At 42.2% G+C, this 24,319-nt stretch overlaps 1 protein-coding gene across 1 annotated transcript in view; it reads left to right on the forward strand.

Annotated features, from left to right (window-relative positions):
* ANO10 (anoctamin 10) overlaps positions 1-19,819 on the forward strand; it is a 358,375-nt gene extending 338,556 nt beyond the window's left edge. Inside the window, exon 13 of the mRNA XM_069730040.1 lies at positions 16,488-19,819. Coding sequence (XP_069586141.1) covers positions 16,488-16,538 — 51 coding nt within the window. The 3' untranslated portion in view covers positions 16,539-19,819. The remainder of the gene's footprint in view (positions 1-16,487) is intronic.
* Positions 19,820-24,319: the final 4,500 nt, after the last annotated feature.

Genomic DNA, 24,319 nt, shown 5'->3' on the forward strand with positions numbered 1-24,319 from the left:
AGTCAATAGGAATAGAAATGACCAAATATCTTCAAAACCGATCCTCAAACATAAATTTGGCACAAATAGGGTAGCAATATGCATGAATATGGCAAATTCAGGTTCGGCGATTGATTCCGAACATATTCACTCAACTCTTCTGTCAATATTGGGGCTCACAATCTAAATATTGTGTACAGTCCTGCTGAATATGTTGGTGCTTTATAAGAAACCAGTGTTTGACCATAATATATGACTTGGTCTTGATACGGTGGATATATCTGGGGCCAATAACAGACACCCCACATCAAAAGCTTCTGACCCTTGAAATGTCAGCAACGGGGCAGCAAGCTGCTAAAATAGTTTCAGGGGTATTGAGGAATTCTCAGAAAAACTGGTAAAATGTTCCTAATGAGTAAAAGCATTTTGGTCACATTATCTTTCTGATGTATTATCTTTTCGTGCAAACTTTAACTGTTGCCTTCAGTACTCAATGTGTGGGTACATCATGTCTGGTGTTGAAAGGATGCAGGAAACTTCAAAGCACCAAAAAGGAAGGAGATAGCAGAAAACGAGTTTCCCATAGAATACAAGTCTAGCACAATGAACACAGTCTCCGGAAATTCCTGCATGAGAATAAGTACAATTAATGTGAACCTAGACTGCTGTTTAGCACGTCATTGCTTCTATTTCTGTAATCAGGTGCTTCCAGCCTCACCCTCCTACTTTCTGCAGCCTCTGCTCTGTATTTTGATAGTCGTGCCCTTGTTCCAGAGATAAAATCCACACAAATATTTGTATTGGAAGAGAATATTAAACCAGACAATTATATAAGAGATTATGTTTCTTTGTGTTAGTAGCCATTTTTAATGCTCAGTAAGAACAAGTCACAGATTCCATATGAAAGTCTATCTTAAATATGTTAGATTTTAAAGGGGTTTTATGCAGTGGCGTAACTAGAGTCTAATGGGCCCCTGTGCAAGATTTGGACGAGGTCCCTCATCCTGGCATTCTTTTATGTATATCCCCTATCCTGGTATATATGTCCCTCATCCTGGCCTCATTCTTTTATGTATCTCCTCCATCCTGGCATATATGTCTCTTATACTGAGCCCCATCCTGAATTATACAGCGGGGAAAATAAGTATTTGATACACTGCCAATTTTGCAAGTTTTCCCATCTACAAAGAATAGAGAGGTCTGTAATTTTTATCATAGGTACACTTACTTCAACTGTGAGAGACAGAATCTAAAAATAAAAAAACTAAATCACATTGTATGACTTATGCAATAAAATGCTATTTAATTGTGTAAGAGATAAGTATTTGATCATCTACCAACCAGCAAGAATTCTGGCTCTCACAGACCAGTTAGTTTTTCTTTAACCCCTTCATGACGGAGGTATTTTCATTTTTCCATTTTTATTTTTTTGCTCCCCTTCTTCCCAGAGCCATGACTTTTTAATTTTTCTTTCAATTTGGCCATGTGAGGACTTGTTTTTTATGAGACGAGTTGTTCTTTTGAACGACACCATTGGTTTTAACATATCATGTCCTGGAAAACAGGAAAAAATTTCCAAGTGCGGTGAAATTGCAAAAAAAATAGTGTAATCCCACTGTCACGGAGATTCCGCAACAGAGCAGTGCCAGAAGACCTCAGCATCTGATGGCTTCTGCTTCACCGCTGAGAAGAAGCACTTCTCCGATGTATTAAATGTGTTTTTCTTTCAGCAGGACAGGGGTTAATAGGCCATGTGGAAATCTCTGCGTTCAGCTGTGCTCGGTTAGCCACTCCTCTCTCCTATAAAAGCTAGGCCTTCTGGCCAGGTCCTTGTCTGAGTTAGCATTTGCTACATAGATCTGTAGAGGAAAAAGCTGGTGTTTGGAGAGCTGGAGGAATTTATTGTACGACAGTTGCTTGGTTTGCACGCTTGGAAATTCCTCATACTTACCTGCCTTATTTTCTTCCCCGTCCTTCACACCCTGGTGAATACCTCTGTTATTTGTGAGAGTATATTTTGTGTGAGTGGAATTTTCTTTTACCCTTGTCCTTGTTCCCCTGTCTGTCGGGTTGGTGTACTGTGGTACACGGTAGAACCTCTCTTCCCCGGGTGGGAGAAGGGGACAGATGCAGGTCTGTAGCTAGGAGACAGGGCAAGGGCGGAGGCTCTGGCATTCTTGCCATTTGTGGGGCAGGAAAAGCGCCCCTGGTCACCATTTACTCGCCAGTCCTATGGTGACACCTACAGTTGTTTTTTTGTTTTGCTTTTTTACTAAATGTTAAAACTGACCTGCCATTATGATTCTCCAGGTCTTTACGAGACACCAAATATGTCTAGGTTCTTTATCTAAGTGGTGAAAAAAAATTCCAAACTTTGTTAAAAAAAAATCTACTATATAATTGTCTAAGGGTCACTTCAGTCTGTCTGTCTGTCTGTCTGTCTGTCTGTCACGGATATTCACTGGTCGCGGCCTCTGTCTGTCATGGAATCCAAGTCGCTGATTGGTCGTGGCAAAACGCCCACGACCATTGCCACGACCAATCAGCGACAGGCGCAGTCCGGTGACAAAATGGCTGCTCCTTCCTCCCCGCAGTCAGTGCCTGCTTCGTACTCCCCTCCAGTCAGCGCTCACACAGGGTTAATGGCAGCGCTATTGGACCGTGGTGTAACGCACTCCATTAACGCTGCTATTAACCCTGTGTGACAAACTTTTTTACTATTGAGGCTGCCCATGCAGTCTCAATAGTAAAAAGATCTAATGTTAAAAATAATTAAAAAAATAAAAAATCATCATATACTCACATTTCGGTGCCTTTCCCGCTCCTCGCGACGCTCCAGTAACCGCTCCATGCAAGCAGCAGGTTCCGGTGGCAAGGATGGTATGCGACAAGGACCTGCCATGACGTCACGGTCATGTGACCGTGACCTCATCACAGGTCCTGCGCGCCTGCGCGAGAAGGACCTGCCATGATGTCACGGTCATGTGACTGCAATGTCATCACGGGTCCTGCGCTACCAACCCTGGGACCAGAAGCTGCCGAGTGCACCGCACACAGGCGACATGACTACAAGGGCTCCCTCGGAAGGTGAGTACCGTATATTTTTATTTTTTAACCTGTGACATACGTGGCTGGGCAATATACTACGTAGCTGGGCAATATACTACGTGGCTCTGTGCTGTATACTATGTCGCTGTGTAATATACTACATGGCTCTGTGCTGTATACTACGTCACTGGGCAATATACTGCGTCACTGGGCAATATACTACGTGGCTGGGCAATATTCTACGTTGCTGGGCAATATACTACGTGGTTGGGCAATATACTACATGGCTGGGCAATATACTACGTGGCTGGGCAATATACTACATGGCTGGGCAATATACTACGTGGCCTTAGATGCGTTAGAATCGGGCCATCATCTAGTAAATAAATAAATTGCTTCATTTTCAGATACCCGTAGCATTTCTCCGCCAGAGCCCACATCACCGGGAGGGTGTCCAACATCGGCGTACTATTACGCCTAATGTCGTAAAGGGGTTAAAGGTGTGTGCATACAATCAAGAACTGCTGCGGATTTGATGCTGCGTACTTAAGCAGCATCAAACCCGCAGCGGTCGGCTGTTACAGCATATTGGATGGGATTTCAAGAAATCCCATGTCCATTATGTGTCCACACACGTCCGCGGATCACCTGCGGAGACTGACATGCAGTGTGTCTTTGCAGACCGCGACATGTCAATTTTTCTTGTGGAGAGAAATTTCACCCATACAATGTATTGTGAACACATGCGGATTCACCTGTTTTCAGTAGACGGCAGCACTTTGGACACAGCGAACATGCTCTGCATCCAAAGCGCTGCTACTTCCAGATTGTGTGCACCCGGCCTAAGAAGCCCTCCTACACTGCACTCATTACCTGTATTAATTGCACCTGTTTGAACTCATTACCTGTATAAAAGACACCTGTCCACACACTCAATCAATGACACTTCAACCTCTCCACCATGGCCAAGGTTAAAGAGCTGTCTAAGGACACGAGGGACAAAATTGACAGCGGCATTTAACAAGCGCGTCCGGCCATCCTGCCAGAAATGCGCACGCCCGGTGACCCCCGTCACATGATCCGGGGTCATCGGTGCATCGGCATGACAACCAGAGGTCTATGGTTGTTGATGCCGGATTGCTGTGAGCGCCACTCTGTGATCGGCACTCATAGCAAATCTATAATTTAGCTACATACAACGGGCGATCAAAAGAACGTATCTGCACCAAGATGGTATCAGTAAAAACGTCAGCTTGGCACACAAAAAATAAGCCCTATCAGAAAATTACACACATTTTTTTTTTTTTTAGCAAAGTTTGGAATTTTTTTTCACCACTTAGATGAACAAGAACCTAGACATGTTTGGGGTCTATGAATTCATAATGACTTGGATAATCATATTGGCAGGTCAGTTTTAGCATTTACTGAACCTAGCAAAAAAGCCAAACAAAAAAACAATTGTGGGATTGCAATTTTTTTACAGTTTCACAGCACTTTGAATTTTTTTCCCGTTTTCCAGTACACGATATGTTAAAAACTATGCTGTCGTTCAAAAGTACAACTCGTCCCGCAAAAAATAAGCCCTCACATCGCCATATTGACGGAAAAATAAAAAAAGTTTTGGCTCTGGGAAGGAGGGGAGCAAAAAATGAAAACGCAAAACCGAAAAAAGCTCCGGTGGTTAAGGGGTTAATGGGACAGTGGTCCCACACGCTGAATTATGCTACATTCACAGAAGGGAAGTTCTCATGACTTATAGCAGAGCCAGCGGTCAGAACCTCAATGATCGATGCATTTATCATCTATTCTCTATTCTAGAGATATATGTTCTAACTAAAAAATCAATACACACCGACTCCAGCCTCACAAGCCAATTGTTTAGGAGTTGAATTTTGTTTTGTCCTTTCTTTAATCCCTCACATCCAAGCACTTCCCACTTCATTTAACTCTGCATAACTATTTTTTGTACCCATGTTAAGATCAAAATACGTAGACATTCATTCTTGTGGTTTATCCGTTTAGGAGTACTGCAACACCTTCTCCCGCTTACCATCCAACAACTAGTGCCTCAAGTCTTCATGTTTAGCCTAAAATGCCACATCTTGAGACAAGCATATAATCTAAGATACCTTTCAATAAATTACAAACTTTATTATCAGAATAGCTGCATACTTTGCGTTTTACAACATTCAGTGCTATTATGTACTGTCTCTATCTTCAATTTCCTTTGGGTCTTTGAAAAAGGAATGTTTGTTGTCCAGTCTAAACGTGTCCACCGATCACACGAAAAACGTTAACTTGCTCTTTTGGTGTTCATCACATCTTTTATGAAGAACTAAAAATGTTTATTATCTAAACATGCCCGTCAGGAAACAGGCATCTACCTTTCGCTTAAAAACTGCAAGAGGAGGAAAGTTGGTGACTGATTACATGAAGGATCGTTCATACAAGAACATCCCGACTTTGGAAATGCAAAAAGTAAACAAGTACCAGTTGACTTGCTAAATCAACGTTCATCTCTTGTTACGGCCAATTTTTTGCCTTTATAAAAGAACTCTTAGACTGTAACAAGATTTGTAATGGACATGGGTGCTGCTTTCTCATTGAGTTTAAAAAACAGCTAACATAGAAAAACTCAAAAAAAAAAAAAAAACACAACATGAACAGCAGACTCACCAAAACCTTGTCAGATGACAAATGCACTCGCAGGGTGCAGCAGGCCCCTGATAATAAATGCTAAAGCAGCACAGGTGCAAGCTACTGATGAGAGCAACCACCCACTCTCCCAAACATTAGAGGGGTTAGCTGCCTATTAGCAAAAATGCACACAGGTAAGCCTTGCATAAGACACTATTCCCACAGATAAATGTGATGCACATTGTCTGGACAACCTACTGATCACGCCCATAGTATTAGTAGGCGGGCTGTCCAGCATTATATATATACATGCAACACACAAGAACCAGCATAAAGGGCCCTGCCGCACCCTGCAAAAAGATGGTAAAAAGTGCAAAAAAGATGAAAAATTAAATAATATATATAATACATTAGATGAGGTATTAGTTACAATTTTGGCCAAAATGGATAAGCTCGCAACCTAACGTCAAGGGTCCTCATAAACTTGCGAGTCCTACTCTAATATCAAAAACAGCTAACATAGAAAAACTCAAAAAAACACAACATGAAGAGCAGACTCACCAAAACCTTGTCTGATGACAAATGCACTTGCAGGGTGCAGCAGGCCCCTGATAATAAATGATAAAGCAGCACAGGTGCAAGCTACTGATGAGAGCAGCCACCCACTTGCCCAAACATTAGAGGGATTGGCTGCCTAGTAGCAAAAATGCACACAGGTAAGGCTTGCATAAGACACTATGCACAAAGATAAATGTGATGCACAGTGTCTGGACAACCTATTGATCACGCCCATATTAGTAGCAATTCTCACTGAGTTTCTATCCTTTCACACTTATTTGTACATTCATATGTGCATGTATGACATGAAGCCATATTCTAGCCATAGTCTAGCAAATATATACTTGGTGGCTAATCGAAGCGCAGATGTAGCACTGCTGGGCTTTTGCTCTTTTAAAGAGAATATCTGGGACTTTAGAAAAATGGCATGTAGTTGCTAACAGAGGCAACTACCTTTCTGTTGTACCCAACGCTGGTCACTGACTGCTCCTGCCAGAAATTCAGCTACTTCCTGTAAGCAGAGCAGCGGTTTCTCTTCCTGTTGACAGAGTGGGACTACTGGTGTCATGCTGATTGACAGCTGGCTTCCCCCCACTAGGCACCGGAAGCCAGCTGTCAATCAGCATGACACCAGTAGTCCCACTCTCAACAGAAAGAGAAACTGCTGCTCTCTTGACAGGGAGCAGCTGAATCTCTGGCAGGAGCGGTCAATGATCAGTGGCAGGTACAACAGACAGGTAGTTGCCTCTGTTAGCAACTACAAGTTTTTTTGTTATAGTACTGAATATCTTTTTAATGTTTGTTGCAATTTTATGGGATATTACTGCCTGTACACTTTGAATGGCCATCCCTATTAGCTGTGTGCAAGACCTCAGCCCACTGTCACTTTTATCTTAATGGAAAAATGGAATCTAATCGCTGACATAAACACCTCTAGCTGTGCCTTATATCATCTGCCAGGGATAGCTGGGGCAGTCTACTGTGTATGGGCAGCTTTATGAAGCCACTGTGCAGAAAAGGAGTGTATGTGCTTTTCTACATGTTACATGCACCCAAGTATCTCAATGTAGGTTTTATAGAAAAAACCAAACTACTTTAAGATGCATTTTGCGACTCTAATTTTCTATTAAGCACATTGTGACTAGAGAGGAGCCAAGGGTGACCTCTGGTTATTTCAGCTGTGGAAAATGAATAACTTAGCCTGTGCTGACCAGAACTTATTCATAGTTTTGTTAGTTAAACATCAACAGTGCGGAGTCCATGACTTCATGTGGTATATGGATTACTGTAGATAAGCGAGCACAACCTGTAAAATGAAGTCACATCCGATAATGCCACAACAAACAAATGATACAATAGTAACCAGGGCTGTGGAGTCAGTAAGCCAAACCTACGATCCCTCAATTTCCCTGACTCCGACTTCATGACTCCAACCCCACAGAACTCTCTCACTACTGAGCATGTACAGAAAGTGCAGCACAGATTCATCTCCACAGCACTGGTCACTACTGAGCATGTACGTAAAGTGAGCACAGATTCATCTCCACAGCGCTGGTCACTACTGAGCATGTACATAAAGTGCAGCACAGATTCATCTCCACAGCACTGGTCACTACTGAGCATGTACATAAAGTGCAGCACAGATTCATCTCCACAGCACTGCCTCACTACTGAGCATGTACGTAAAGTGCAGCACAGATTCATCTCCACAGCATTGGTCACTACTGAGCATGTGCATAAAGTGCAGCACCGAATAATCTCCACAGCACTGGTCACTACTGAGCATGTGCATATAGTGCAGCACAGATTCATCTCCACAGCATCGGTCACTACTGAGCATGTGCATAAAGTGCAGCAGAGATTCATCTCAGCAGTACTGATCACTACTGAGCATGTGCATAAAGTGCAGCACAGATTCATCTCCACAGCACTGCCTCACTACTGAGCATATGCATAAAGTGCAGCACAGATTCATCTCCACAGCACTGGTCACTACTGAGAATGTGCATAAAGTGCAGCATAGATTCATCTCAACTAAAAACCCAGATCCTTAGATCAGGAACATAAAAAAATTTTATAGGCTATTTTATAACTTTCCCAAATTCTTACGAAAACATTTACAGCACATCCTGCATTGTGCTACTGTACCCAATTTATTATATATTACGGTATTTATTTATTATATATTTTTGGAGTCTGAGCCAGTCCATTTTACACCGACTCCAACTCCACAACCCTGGTAACCAGTATAAAATTTAAATAACAATGTGCATATTACATCTAGTATACACAAGTATAGAATATTTACTTGAATGCGTACTTGCACATTTGTACAACCACATTGTGTAAGTGAAGCCTCTGTGTTGTACTTCTTTCAGTATGGCATTAGATGCAACCTGCGGTGATATTTACATTAGGGTCTCTGTCATTCCTACTGTCAGTGACTGATACATGGTGATCCATGGTAAATTCTGTATCTGAATAGATAATTAGCATATCTAACATATTGTTCCTGGAGGTTAGAATAACAGATTAGCAACCCAGTACCTTAAGGTCAGTACATTAAGATGCAAAAGAGCCTCCAGTGCCAACTGTTAACCCTGCATCAGGCACAATACCCCTGACAGGCACAGCTCACACATTTTTGTTTCCCGCACCTCTCCAAGGCGGCAGGGGATTCCTCCCAGTGTTTTCCTATCTTTAGATTCTGCTTGAAACCCCCCACTCAGTTTTACTGGCTTCCTTGCAGAGAATAGGTGTGACCTCCGTGTCTTCTCATTCTCATTGTGCCTGAAGGTTTGTATTTTCTGCAGGGGTTTCAGCACAATTGTTTATTTTGCTCGTTTCATGGATGAATAATGCAAAGTTTGTGGATATTTTGTAAAAATAAGTAGGGTTTTCTTACAAATAAAAGGGATTTCTTAGAAATGGCCTCTCAGGCACATTGTGCCCGAACACGTAATAATAATCTCGGATATGATAATATAATCTGCCAACCTTGCTTTTCTCTCTGCCAATGTAATATGACTCCAGTAGCATCTAAGTGCCTTACAATTAAGTTTTGTTCCTAATTTTAATGGTTAGTAATAGTTTTGTCCTGAAAACTTGAGGCTATTTGGTGGTAGTTGTGAAATTTGGAATTTTATGGTTACTAAATCTTTGTTTTTTTGTGTCTGATTTTGTGTGCTCTCTTTTAATACATCACCGTGAAGGACACTGATTACTTTTGGAGCCCATAAATTGACATAATTAGATATTATAGGCAGTTTTCTGACCTGTGATTGACCCAGGATTAAAAGATGAAGAAAGTGGAGTGTGGACATCATAGTAATAGATTAGGGTTCTAGTAACTAGTGCCTCATTATTTTGGGTGTCAGCCCTTGTAAATACTAACACTACTGATATACAGTTGACTGATAGTCATGATCTCTCATCTTTGAGTCCAAGGTTTTGAGTGTAGCATTGTGCAGCCTTGCTGCTTCCTTTCCGCTTTGGGTTGTGATTTCTGTGGTAGCAGGGGAGAGTTGTGCTGTAGCTCCTGTTATTCAAGCATATAAGAGAATGCTTGCAGTAAATGACTTGAATTTTTGGTAGCAGTCATGCAAGTGCTTTATTATATCTTGAGGTTTTCAGACAAAAAAAATGTGATCCCTGTGTGCTTTGGGATATCCACAAATTCAGAGAGTTTCATGGGTCAATCAGGTCTGGCAAACATCCACAAAGATTAAATATCTGGCACTCCCCACACAGTAGTAAAAGCCATGAAAGTATTTATTTATTACAGAGAAAATAGTTGGGAGGTATACAGTAATACTAACTAGTACTAATACTAGTAGTGTACACCCTACTAACCTGAATCCCTCAATGTCTGTCCGCTATTTCATCCTTCTTCTCCTCTAGATTTCTAAAACTTAACATGGACAAAACAGAATTCATCGTCTTTCCCCCATCTCACGTGACCCCCCACCCAACGAACCTATCCATTACAGTAAATGGCTGCCCACTCTCCTCAGTCCCACAAGATCGCTGCCTCGGGGTAATCCTTGACACTGATCTCTCCTTCAAACCACATATCCAAGTCCTTTCCACTTCCTGCCGCCTTCAACTCAAAAATATTTCATGGATCCGTACATTCTTAAACCAAGAATCTGCAAAACCCTAGTCCATGCCCTCATCATCTCCCGCCTCGACTACTGTAACCTCCTGCTCTGTGGCCTCCCCTCTAACACTCTTGCACCCTTCCAATATATTCTAAACTCTGCTGCCCGACTAATCCACCTGTCCCCCCGCTATTCCCCGGCCTTTCCCTTCTGTCAATCCCTTCACTGGCTCCCCATTACCCAGAGACTCCAGTACAAAAGCCTAACCATGACATACAAAGCCATCCACAACCTGTCTCCTCCATACATCTGTGACCTCGTCTCCCGGTACTTTCCTGCATGCAACCTCCGATCCTCACAAGATCTCCTTCTCTACTCCCCTCTTATCTCCTCTTCCCACAATCGCATACAAGATTTCTCTCGCGCATCACACCCACTCTGGAACTCTCTACCACAACACATCAGAGCCTCGCCTACCATTGAAACCTTCAAAAAGAACCTGAAGACCCACCTCTTCCGACAAGCCTACAACCTGCAGTAACCACCGATCGACCAAACCGCTGCACGACCTGATCTACCCTCACCTACTGTATCCTCACCCATCCCTTGTAGATTGTGAGCCCTCGTGGGCAGGGTCATCTCTCCTCCTATACCAGTTGTGACTTGTATTGTTTAAGATTAATGTACTTGTTTTTATTATGTATACCCCTCCTCACATGTAAAGCGCCATGGAATAAATGGCGCTATAATAATAAATAATAATAATGGTTGCCTACAGCGGTTTCAATGAAGTCACTGGACAAAGTCTTCAAATCAAGGAACATTCCACTGCACTGTGATGAAGACACGGCTTGTACATAGCTTGATCTTTTCTGTGGTAACATACGGATGCAAAGCCTGAACGATAAAGAAACAAGATAGAACAGGAATCAACGCCTTTGAAATGGGGTGCTGGAGAAGGATGTGATCAATACCATAGATGGTAAAAAGACAAAAAAAATCAGTTATAACTTGCCGACTTTGAAAACATCATACAAAGAGAGCAATCATTGGAGAAGGACATCATGATCAGGAAAAATAGAAGGAGCAAGGCGAAAAGGAAGACCAACAACCTGGTAGCTTGATGCTATCAAGATAATGGCAGAGAAGAGCCTGGTGGACCTATCTAAACTAGCACAAGATCTGTCTTCCTGCAGAGCGTTCATCCACCAAGTTGCCATGGCTTGAGATACAGCTGAAGACCGTTATAAAATAACAGTAGTTTAGCTCACAGTGCCTTGAGAAAGCTCATTGTGTGCGAAATAGTCATCCTGTTGACCATTATTTCTGTATACCTCCTTACTATTTTATCTATGGAATAAAACATATACAGTGGGGCAAAAAAGTATTTAGTCAGTCAGCAATAGTGCAAGTTCCACCACTTAAAAGATGAGAGGCGTCTGTAATTTACATCATAGGTAGACCTCAACTATGGGAGACAAACTGAGAGAAAAAAATCCAGAAAATCACATTGTCTGTTTTTTTATCATTTTATTTGCATATTATGGTGGAAAATAAGTATTTGGTCAGAAACAAACAATCAAGATTTCTGGCTCTCACAGACCTGTAACTTCTTCTGTAAGAGTCTCCTCTTTCCTCCACTCATTACCTGTAGTAATGGCACCTGTTTAAACTTGTTATCAGTATAAAAAGACACCTGTGCACACCCTCAAACAGTCTGACTCCAAACTCCACTATGGTGAAGACCAAAGAGCTGTTAAAGGACACCAGAAACAAAATTGTAGCCCTGCACCAGGCTGGGAAGACTGAATCTGCAATAGCCAACCAGCTTGGAGTGAAGAAATCAACAGTGGGAGCAATAATTAGAAAATGGAAGACATACAAGACCACTGATAATCTCCCTCGATCTGGGGCTCCACGCAAAATCCCACCCCGTGGGGTCAGAATGATCACAAGAACGGTGAGCAAAAATCCCAGAATCACGCGGAGGGACCTAGTGAATGAACTGCAGAGAGCTGGGACCAATGTAACAAGGCCTACCATAAGTAACACACTACGCCTCCATGGACTCAGATCCTGCAGTGCCAGACGTGTCCCACTGCTTAAGCCAGTACATGTCCGGGCCCGTCTGAAGTTTGCTAGAGAGCATTTGGATGATCCAGAGGAGTTTTGGGAGAATGTCCTATGGTCTGATGAAACCAAACTGGAACTGTTTGGTAGAAACACAACTTGTCGTGTTTGAAGGAAAAAGAATACTGAGTTGCATCCATCAAACACCATACCTACTGTAAAGCATGGTGGTGGAAACATCATGCTTTGGGGCTGTTTCTCTGCAAAGGGGCCAGGACGACTGATCCGGGTACATGAAAGAATGAATGGGGCCATGTATCGTGAGATTTTGAGTGCAAACCTCCTTCCATCAGCAAGGGCATTGAAGATGAAACGTGGCTGGGTCTTTCAACATGACAATGATCCAAAGCACACCGCCAGGGCAACGAAGGAGTGGCTTCGTAAGAAGCATTTCAAGGTCCTGGAGTGGCCTAGCCAGTCTCCAGATCTCAACCCTATAGAAAACCTTTGGAGGGAGTTGAAAGTCCGTGTTGCCAAGCGAAAAGCCAAAAACATCACTCCTCTAGAGGAGATCTGCATGGAGGAATGGGCCAACATACCAACAACAGTGTGTGGCAACCTTGTGAAGACTTACAGAAAACGTTTGACCTCTGTCATTGCCAACAAATGATATATTACAAAGTATTGAGATGAAATTTTGTTTCTGACCAAATACTTATTTTCCACCATAATATGCAAATAAAATGATAAAAAAACAGACAATGTGATTTTCTGGATTTTTTTTTTCTCAGTTTGTCTCCCATAGTTGAGGTCTACCTATGATGTAAATTACAGACGCCTCTCATCTTTTTAAGTGGTGGAACTTGCACTATTGCTGACTGACTAAATACTTTTTTGCCCCACTGTATATGGAATTTACTACTTTACTACGTGGTAAGTGCTGCATGTTTATTCTTTGTGAAATGCGTTTTTGGATTCCTTTGAAAGCTGATCACCATCAATGTAAAAACCGCTTAATAGCTGTAATTGGCACTCCAGCTGATGAATTGGGTGGTAGTGCCAGCCTTGTGTCCTACAATATGACTGCTACGGCATGTGTGACTAGAGACATCAATACAAAAGCTAGCACCCATAGCAATAAAGATTCTCGAGATCCATTCACTTCATATGCGTTGGTTCGAGGCGCTAAAAACGATACCTTTTGAAAACTAGCCATACATACAAATTAATATTAATTTGTCAAACCTACTAATTTAGACTGGATCATCTGAATATTTCATATATGTGGGAGTATTTTGACTGTCATCAGAGTCTAGAAATTGGCAGAAAGACTGACCTGCAAGATTTCCAGTTACTTGACCTTTTGTTTTAGCAGAGATTTAGCTAAAAAGGGATGAGCAGTGGCTTATCCTTCGCTCTTCATTAGAAAAGCTGGCACACTCAGCTGAGCAGAGTGCACATTTATAATGGCGTCTGCAGGAATATCTGATGGCCAAGTAAGTGCTTGGCTGTAAGCTGTATGGCCAGATTTAGGCCGGAGTCACACATGTGAGTTCAATGCGAGAAACTCGCACAAGTCTCTCGCATCAAGTACCAACACTGCCGCGGCACTCGGGTCCAGAGCGTGCGGCTACATAGAAATACATGCAGCCGCAAACTCCGGTCCCGAGTACTGGCGGCAGTGCCCGGACTTGATGCGAGAGACTCACTTGAGTTTCTCGCATTGAACTCGCAAGTGTGACCCCGGCCTTAGTCTGAACAGAAATATAATTACCTTAGGTAAGTTTACACATTGTGGATTTGATGACGATACTTTCTGCAGTGTTTTTCACTTGTAGATTTTGCATGGCTTCTGATGCTATTACCCCTGAGGAAGCCAAATTTTGGGTGACAATGCGGGTGGGGTCTCCATTCCTCTGTTATCTTCTGTCCATGTCCACAGTTCCTATTTATTCATGGGGATTTCCACAAGCTTATTGATTTCTTAGTAGGATGCTTATTCTTTTCCTAGATCTGGTGACTAGGGTTGAGCGAAACGGATCGTTCATTTTCAAAAGTCGCCGACTTTTGGCAAAGTCGGGTTTCATGAAACCCGACCCGATCCCTGTGTGGGGTCGGCCATGCGGTACGCGACTTTCGCGCCAAAGTCGCGTTTCGTATGACGCGCTTGGCGCCATTTTTTTCAGCCAATGAAGGGGCGTGGGCAGAGTGATGACATAGGTCTTAGGGGCGTGGACGCCTATCGCCATGTTGTCGCTTGTGCGCTGTAGCGATTTGCACTGTGTAACACCAGCTTTTCAGTTCAGGGACGGACGGAGGAGAGAGAGAGAGAGAGAGAAAAAAAAAATAATAATAATTCCCATTGGCTTTGCATTGGGTTTCGTGTTTCGGTCGATCCTCGACTTTTCACCATAATCGGCCGATTTCACTCGACTCGACTTTTGAGATAGTCGGGTTTCGCGAAACCCGGCTCGACCCTAAAAAAGTCAAGGTCGCTCAACCCTACTGGTGACTACTTTTTCCTTGTATAAATAAGTATTATTCTGCAGATCCTTTATGCCTAAATTAGGCGTACTTATTATCATTAACTACCATCGTTGCCTGCAGTTTTCATTGCTTTATTGAAGATATACGGTACAATTATGGTCGCCTTTGACCAGTCAGCTTTATATTTTCTTGGCGTATATTATTTTAGACATTGTTTCAAGGTGCATTGTTGCATAGTTGCATATTTATTGAAACATTCTCTGTAGTAATTGTTTTTCTCCATAGTACCGTAATTATTTATACATTTGACTTTTTTTTCTGTGTTGTATATTGTTTCTGTGTTGTATATTGGAGGTGAGTTGAAAGTTTTTATGTGGATACACCTAGTGGATAATTTTTAGACATTGTGCTTTTTAAATGTTTGTAATAATATGTCACTATTGGTTTATGCATGTTAAGTAAACTATTTATCATATTCTATTCAGTGATCCTGACTTACTAGCACACTTCATTTTCCTTTTTATTGCAAATTTGTTTCCTGGTGTGTAGTTGGCTGATCCCAGATTTATTAGTAATGCTCTGTTATTTCCATTGCCATGGATTCTGCCGCTGACCCACAACAAAATCCACAACATTGGGTTTTTATTGCGGATTTAAGACGTATTTATACTGAAAATCTGTAATAAATATGCATGTGAAATTGACATGATGCCAATTCAAAAATCTGCAAAGTCAGTAAATTTCTGGCCCAAATTTTTTTTTTTTTAAATCTTACCTATTTTGCTAGCACTGTATTTCACTGTAGATCTTTTATCCAAAAATCTGGATGTAAAATTCACAAACATTTCTTATTTTTCAGATTATTTTTACTGAAGTGAGAGCAGATCATGTTGTGTTTTCTCTTGTCAGATTCACAAGCTTGAAATGAAACCAATGAAATAAACTATTTTGAGTCTCATAAAGTTGCAATTTTCTGCTATCTTAATTACAATACTCTGCCCCTCACCTGATGGTGAGTGGCAGCACTCGCTTTGTATTGCCTTTTCATCTAAGTCCCCAGCCCTACACACTGACACTGCAGTGGCCGAGTTCATGCATACATAGTGTTGGTGTGTGCAGGGGCTCATCTGCTTTTCTAAGTATAGTCGCCATTCACTACACACAGGATTGCAAAGCAACCTTAGCCAATGCTGACAGGAGAGGGACGAGAACGCGCACACTTTCATCTCCGTCTCCTGCGGACAGTGGCCGTATGCTGCTGTGTGATTCTGTGTGCAGTGATACACAGGAGAGGTGATGAGAACTCTTCCCTTATTGGCACTGTATATAACGGCACACGGCCTCTGCAGTGTCGATGTGGGCAGGGTTGGGGAGATAGATCAGGGGGCACCCCACATCATCAGTACCTGTATGATTTTTCTAAGGGGCAGTACCCCTATATGAAGGTCTAAGTAGTTAATTTTCAGTCTTGGAGGTAATAGACTCCTTTAAAGAATTAACTGTAAAAATAAACACTGATAAATACATTCTAGATGTGGATTCAACATCAGAATTTTATACTTATGTCATCCACTCATTTTCTAACCGCTGCTTTTCTTTGTTTTCCAGCAAATGAAACTGTCTTTCGACTCCCTCGCTGAAGATGCAATAGACTCGTGAAGAACCAACGTGGACACATTGTACAATAGTATTTGCACTTACAAGTTTCCTGCAATGACTATCTTTCAGTCTTTCAGTTTACCAAAGCACCTCCCTTGGCTTCTCAGGTTGAAGTGTTTTTCATTTAGTGTATTGCGTCTCCTGCGTTAGATCCGGTGCTGGCATGTGTGGGTCGGATGATAATATATTCTTTTGCTTCACGTCCTGGTTGCTGCATATCTCACTTGGTAGAGGATCAAGAGTATTCATGAAAACCTGATGTGACCATACTTCCATCTGGACCCAGACGCTCTCCTCGTAAATGACTGATATGTGATAGAAGAGTCAATCTTGTCCTCAAAACTGTTTATTTCTGCTTCTATTATAATCTTTCTTTGTGCAGCTTTTTAGATTTGGAAATTACATTCTAATAATGTTGTATCTTTAGTTCATCATGGTCCAAGTGGCGATTCACCATAAAACTAAGTAAAGTATACCAGTATTTAGGACAACATCCGCCTTGACGTCTAGTTTTCAGTAGCCCAGTACCAGTTGCTTTATCTTCCCAATGGACCTAGGGTATCACATATGATGAAGCTAAATTGAATGTCCAGGATTAGCTAAAATCAGCCCTGCTATTCCAAAAACAGCCGGTCATCAGGCTGTGGCTGGCATGGTGGCTTGGGTCCAGTGACAGGTGTGCTGTCTTTGGAAGAAAGTTGTTGTGCCTTTTAACAACTTTATTCTCCGTATTATACATTCATATGTCATTTCCTATGTCTGATGAAGATCACAACAAATCAATGTATACTTTATTATTATGCTTCATAACAGTCGGTTCAGCATAATGTCAGATCTGTAACCTTTAAAGGGTACCTCTGAATTCCACTAACCTCATAGTGACATGTCAAAAGTTTTTATTGGCAGAGGCTTGGATGCTATGACCACCGCTGATTAAAAATTCTGATATATCGCTATCATACGTGAGAAGTTTGTTAAAAAGTCATAGGGATCCCATAAAAAGAATTTTATAAATTCAAAAAAAATATTTTTGCTGACTCATCACAGACATGGTCAGGAGATCACATTGGGTGACTATGTCTGAACCCCTATGGCTTTGCTCGACAGGTTTGAATGACAATTAACTGTGACTGAGATTTGCTTTAAAGAAGGAATTTGCCAGTTTATAACTTTGTAAATTGGTGGAGGTCTGTCCTCACCGACTCCGCTGATGTGGTCTTATGACATACTGTGTATATCTGACATACCAGAAAATCACTTTTGGGGAAATTTCCCCATTAAATGAAATCTGTCATCATGTTTTCCCATTATTAACTAATGACCAGCACCTGTATCTGCTCTATTACTGCAGTCCATCGACCTTAACCTAAGCCCTGAACTCTCCCTGCATATGCCATAAAATATTTTATTTACTTCTGGCATATGGTCCGGTCCGATAGGCGTCTTTTTTTTTTTTCTTTTCTCGGCGCCTCCTCTAAGTGCAGCATCGCCGTCCTCCTGTCTTAATAGATGTGGATGATGCTTCCTGCATCATCCACAATTATCACCGCAAATATTGTACCTGCACAGTTAGACTGCAGAGCTCTGTGTTCTGCCCTACAAAGCAAAGACCTATAATGTATAGGCACCTATTAACGAAAGTAAAGTTTATGCTGGCGCATGCGCAGTACAGAGCTTTGTTCTGCCTTTAGCTGGCAGAACACAGTATGCCTGTCCTTCAACTGCGCAGGTACAAGATTTGCGTCATCCACATCAATCAAGCCAAGAGAACGGCGATCCTGCATATAGAGGAGGCACCAAGAAAAGAAAAGAGACGCCCTTTGGACCGGACCGCTCCGTATGCCAAAAGTGTATAGGGTATTTTTTGGCACATGCAAGGGGAGTTCAGGGCTTAGATACCAGTTGAGACTATAGTAATAGAGCAGATAAAGGTGAGCGCTTTAGTTTATAATGGGAAAACTTGGTGACGGGTTCCCTTTAAATTTGAATGGGTGACACCATTTCCTTCTGCCTTTTTTAGGGTGCTATTGACTGTATGCAGATTCATGTTCTCCACCACATGTCCCACTGAGGATAAGCATTTCACAGATATAAGATATTGACTACTGCTAAAACTAGTGGGGGGTAACACTATAAGTATTGAGCTGTGTGTGACCTGACATTTGTATGTATTACCAGAGATGCCAGGTAGATATTATCTGCATTATGTAGAATAGAACAATGTTATGTTTTGTTTTTTTCAAAGCAATATTTCTAAGAAAAGAAAAAGTATAAATTTGCCTGAAGAACAGGAAAATATTTATATATTTTAACAATATTTGTAGTATGTTTAGTCATGAGGAATATTAGCTTTACTCCATTGCAGAAGAGTTTTTTGTATGGTTCCTTAATAGTTTATATGCTGCTTAACACTTTGACTTCCATACGCCGCCTAAAGAAAACTTAATTACTTCTATAGTGATCCACGGTTCGGCAGTGTGGATATCTACCTATATAACAAAGGCATCAAGTAGTTGTATGAATATAAGCCAGAAGCCAAGTGATGCCCGGCGGTGTCACCCGCAGGATCTGTCCTTCATTACTGATAATGGCTTGTATGGAATCCGCCCACTGATCGCCCAACAGCAATTAAACAATCAGATTCAGTAGATATTATGCAGAACTTCCTAGTGAATAATTACTGACTCATAAGGAAATGTATGGGGCCGACAGACATTGTTGCAATGTGTGTATATTGTGATAATTAACCTAGTATTATACAAATCGGAAGTGGGGTGAGGAATATTTATATTTAGCCTTTTACATCATATGGGTTGTTCAGGATCAGAAAATGTTTTCCTTCTTTCCAGAAATAATACGACATTTTCAAGTAATTTCTATTCATGTAAATAGACATGTGTTGCAGTACCAGATATCGCCCATCGGCTAGGGTAGCGCTGTTACGAGGTAAACCTTTGTACCTTTCACTGTAACAATGATTTGATATTCTCAGGTTTTCCACATAGCAATAACCTGAATGGTACAGAGAAAGATAAATTATTCTTAATATAGATGGCTCAAAGCCCGACCTACAATTGGATGCCAGACTGGATGAACTTAAAGGAACTCTTCTCTTTTATGTTTTATTTTTCATTTTGTTTTTTCATTGTTCTTGTAACTCAGGAGTTTTATGTGATGAGCAGTAACCTGTGAAACAAGACTTTCCTTATGGTCTATGGTCAGCATTAACACTTCTATGTGACTGTTACTTATTAATGCATGCAAATAAATATCAGAACCTACCAGCATGTGTCCTTGTATCATGTGTCAAATCCTCAGCTCTACAATTCTGCACGTGGCCGAGACTGGACCCTGGATATCACACGTGCTGCAGTTTGGGCTTCTCTGGCTAAAATAAGAGTGTTCATGTTATAAAATATGAGGGGATGTAAAATCCAGCACTTAATACCTATGTTAGATTTGTAGTATGTACATTGTAAGGTTTACATCACCAAATCTAACTAGATCACTGTGTATATTGTGAGACAGTGAGAGGAACCATATGTGAGGGTCATTGTGTCCCCCAGAATGTGCTTACAATAATAGTGAAGCACTGGAGTGCATTGTAATCACAGCCACAGCTGGTGATACCATGCAAAATATAAATAACTGTGGATGCAACACCTCAGGTAACCGGTTGTTGCAGTGATGTTGCCTTCCTTTCGGGGAGGGTAATATCATGCTCAGAGGCATTGGAGTTCTCTTTCCCAGGTAAGGCACCCATATACAACACATTCCAAATCCAGGCCAGGAGGGGGAGCTCAGGACCCGGATTCAGGGGAGCTTCCCTCAAATATAGATATATGTCTTGGTCCTGAGGAGGAGTTAGCCAGTCTGAGACAGACACGGAGGGAGAAGGAAGTCTGAGAGAGCAGCCTCTGGAAGGAGAAATACCCGAATGGTTGAATGTGGTGGAGCGACAGAGGAAAGGAGCAAAGGAGAGGAACAGCACTCAGAGGGGAACTGTGATCGAGCCGAAGCGCAGTACATGTCTGTACATGTCTCGCTTAATTGTAAAGTGCTGCGGAATATGTTGGCGCTATATAAATAAAAATTATTATTATATTATAGTACATGGGTGCCGGGAGCCCAAGGCCTTCGTGAAACTGTAGGACACTTGGCAGAACCGGAGGGCTCAGAACTTTAAATGAACGGCCCGCACTACACCTGAGACGCAGCAGCAACTGAGGAGCCTGGGGCATGATAGAGTGAGTCCCTATAAAAAGGCTCAAGCTGCCCGTCGTGCAGGTACCTGTCTCAGGACAGGGGGAAAGAGGACTCTGCAGAAAGCCTTAGGCAGCAGGGACTTCACATATAACGGCACTAGTTGGAAAGGCTCACGGACCTCAACTGGAAAAAGGGATTCTTCCATTGCTTCAGAGCCGGCCGAGCCACATCGCCTGCTAACTACAGTAAACCAGGTAAAGACTTACAACTTGTGTCCTTTACTCATTTTACCGGCCTACACCATCATCGCCATACATTTCAGAACCCCTGGGGACCCCGCTTCACCTGTGGGAAGCGTTACCATCATTGCTGCGACAACTTCCCCCAGAGGACCCCTTTTAAAGCAGCGTCGGTCCCACTATTGGCTGAACAACACAGGTGGAGTCACGACAGACTTATTTACAATATCCCTTTAAAGACCGTTCCCCTTTAATTAGGCACCCAGGGCCACGGACCGGGTCACAGCCAGCGTGACATCCTCTTCAATAGCGACCGGACATGGTGCCGAGTACCCCAAGGCCCAGGCGGGGCGCGGCATGGACTGGGTCAAGTTATTTGACCAAGTCAGTTTAGGAAAACCTGACTTGGGCTTTTATGTTTGGAGAGATCTGTAGGATGGTAGTGGGACGGATCTCTCCCTCCAGTCCAAGTCTTACAGGTGGCCCATGACCACGGTTTTCATTTAGATGTGCAGTAAAGGTTTGAGTTTGTGTGTTTTGTGTTTGGTTTTCACATGCAGCAGAGCTGAAGGTGCTGTGGCTGTATGCGGTGTGAATCTAACACAGGCCAGATCCAGCAACATGGATGAAAATGGTAGCACCAGAGAACCTTACGACTATTTCCGGCTGCGATCCGGAGGTGGGCGATTGCATGTGTGCAGTATTTGGACAATAAAGGACATTTACTTAACTTACTTGAGTCACTGTCTCTCTAAATTCACTGCTGAAAATGCTGCTGGTCTACAATACACACAAAGTGAGACCTGAGAAAAAATATTACAGTGAGTAAAACGTATATACTGTATATTTGCTAAATACAGTTAAAATCATACAAAACTATTGGGCTTATGCCGGCAAAAAAAGTTCCCAAAGGGTATTGAGCTGTAAAAATATAGCTAAGTGTTACTTACTAATCAGCTTCAAGCCGGATGCAGCGCAGGCTGCTCTGTAGTCTGATCAGGAAGAAGAGACGTCAGCGTTCCCCCAGCAGCAGGACTGCTGTGACCTGTCATTGGCTGCAGTGGTCAGGTGACTTGAGCAGCGTGTCATCTTGTCTTTTTCTGACCGCTGCATCCAATCACAGGAGCTGCGTTCCTGCTCCTGTCTCGAATTCTTGTATCAATGCAGACAAGGAAGCATGGGTGCCAGAAGGTGAGTGTCACATAGGTTATTTTTAGAGCACCAAGCCGAGGGGACCTTTTCTATTTGCCTGGATAACCCAGGCAAATTGTGTTACTCTGCTTCCCACAAATGCAGTTACCAAATATTCTTTCTTTCACATCACAGGGAATCATTAATTGGATGTATGTTCCTTTGGAGAGAATGACGCCCATTCTGACATTATTTTCTACTCCTTAGCTATTGACTGAACCTACACCTCACAAACCACATGTTCTGTCCACCCAATACATGAAAACTGTTATATAACACTGGTCTACAAAAAAGAAACCATTTTGGCATGAACTTTAAGAACAGTTTTAGACTAATTTGAGGGTGCTGAATTCAAATCTGATCTTAATTCTCTATCACATCTCGTTTTTGCGCTATAGGTATATAGCCCATTTTCATGAATTCCATGATAAATATAAGTAGTGTATGAAAAGTGCCGGTTTATACGGTTCACTAAGGTAAATTTAGTTTTCATTTAGTCTCCCAATAAATGTGAGAATATCTTTGTTTTCTTTGAACATGCATAATTCCCATTTGTTATGATAACACCCTTGTTTTCTGTGCTACTGGGACAGTAGAGCTACAGCAGAGCATTGGTGAAAACTGAATGGCCTCAGCGACAGAGTTTGGCATCTGGCGATAAGAATGTCATCCATGATCCTCTAGTGGATAGGAAGGACATTGTCTTTCCTCCCTTACACATAAAACTTGGATTGATGAAGCAGTTCATCAAAGCTCTCAATCACAGTGGAGAATGCTTTAACTATATATGTTCAACTTTTCCTGTTCATAGTGAAGAGAAGAAAAAGGCTGGAATATTTGATGGACCTCAAATAAGAACACTTATGAGAGACCCAAATTTTATCACATCAATGAATGAGACAGAAGAAAGAGCTTGGAATGCATTTTGTAATGTGGTGCAGAATTTTCTAGGGAATAAGAAAGCAGACAACTCTGAAGAGATTGTGGAAGAGCTACTAATGAGTCTGCGAAATCTTGGATGTAGAATGAGTATCAAGATTCACTATTTACACAGCTATTTGGACTTTTTTCCAGAGAACCTTGGGGATGTGAGAGAGGAACAAGGGGAGCGTATTCATCAGGACATTAAAACAATGGAAGAACGGTATCAAGGCCGGTGGGACTCACATATGATGGCTGACTATTGCTGGAGCTTGATGAGAGACAACCCAGAAGCTGTACATCACAGATCAGCCAAGAAAAGAAAGTTCAAATAATTGCCAGTTACCATTCATCTGTGTGCCAAATATATGTGTTTTTATATTTTGTAGTTTAATTCTGTAAGTATATGTGATTTGCTGTACATAGACTTTGTAATCTTTGTTATTCCTTGATTAAAAATATACAACATGTAGTACCGAAAATCATGTGTTTTTATCATAAAACATTAGGAGTAATTTTCATCAAAAATTGAAAATATCTCGAAATCCTGATGTGATAGCCAAAAACGGAGTTCATATTCGTAATCAGCAGCCAAAAGTGACTTAAAATATGTTTTAAAACCTTTTGCCAGAAAAATTGCGTTGACCAGTGTAATACTAATCTATAAAGTAGAGGTCCCTTCTACTTTAGGGTAAGTTAACACAGGGCGTTTTTGCTTCGTTTTTTTAAATGCATTTTTTAATGCTAATTTTTAGCTGCTTTTTACAGTACCAGCAAAGCCTATGAGATTTCAGAAATCTCATGCATACACATTGGTTTTTTGTGTGATCAGTAATTTGAGCTTTGCTGCGTTTTTTGGACATAGAGTATGTCACTTCTTTCCAGTGGCGTAGGAAGGGGGGTGCGGGGGGGGCGGTCCGCCCCGGGCGGCACAATGCGGGGGGCGGCCGGCGCTGCAGGAGAAGAAAAAAAAAAAAGACGCCCCTTTAAATCTTCGGGCGGCGCCGTACGCCGCCACGACCAGGGCCAGCTCCCCCCACCACCGGACCCCGCCCCCCGCTCTATACTCACCTCTCCTGGTTCCTGCGGCGCCGGCAGCTGCAGCGTCCTCTGACTCTGCGACGTCTTAGAGCAGAGGGCGCGATGACGTCACTACTGTGCGCGCCGCTCTGCCTCTCTGTCCTGAGCGTCGCAGAGCCGGAGAGACGCTGACTGGCTGCACCG

This window comes from Ranitomeya imitator, chromosome 6 (assembly GCF_032444005.1).
Source record: "Ranitomeya imitator isolate aRanImi1 chromosome 6, aRanImi1.pri, whole genome shotgun sequence".
In the NCBI taxonomy this organism is placed as follows: domain Eukaryota; kingdom Metazoa; phylum Chordata; class Amphibia; order Anura; family Dendrobatidae; genus Ranitomeya; species Ranitomeya imitator.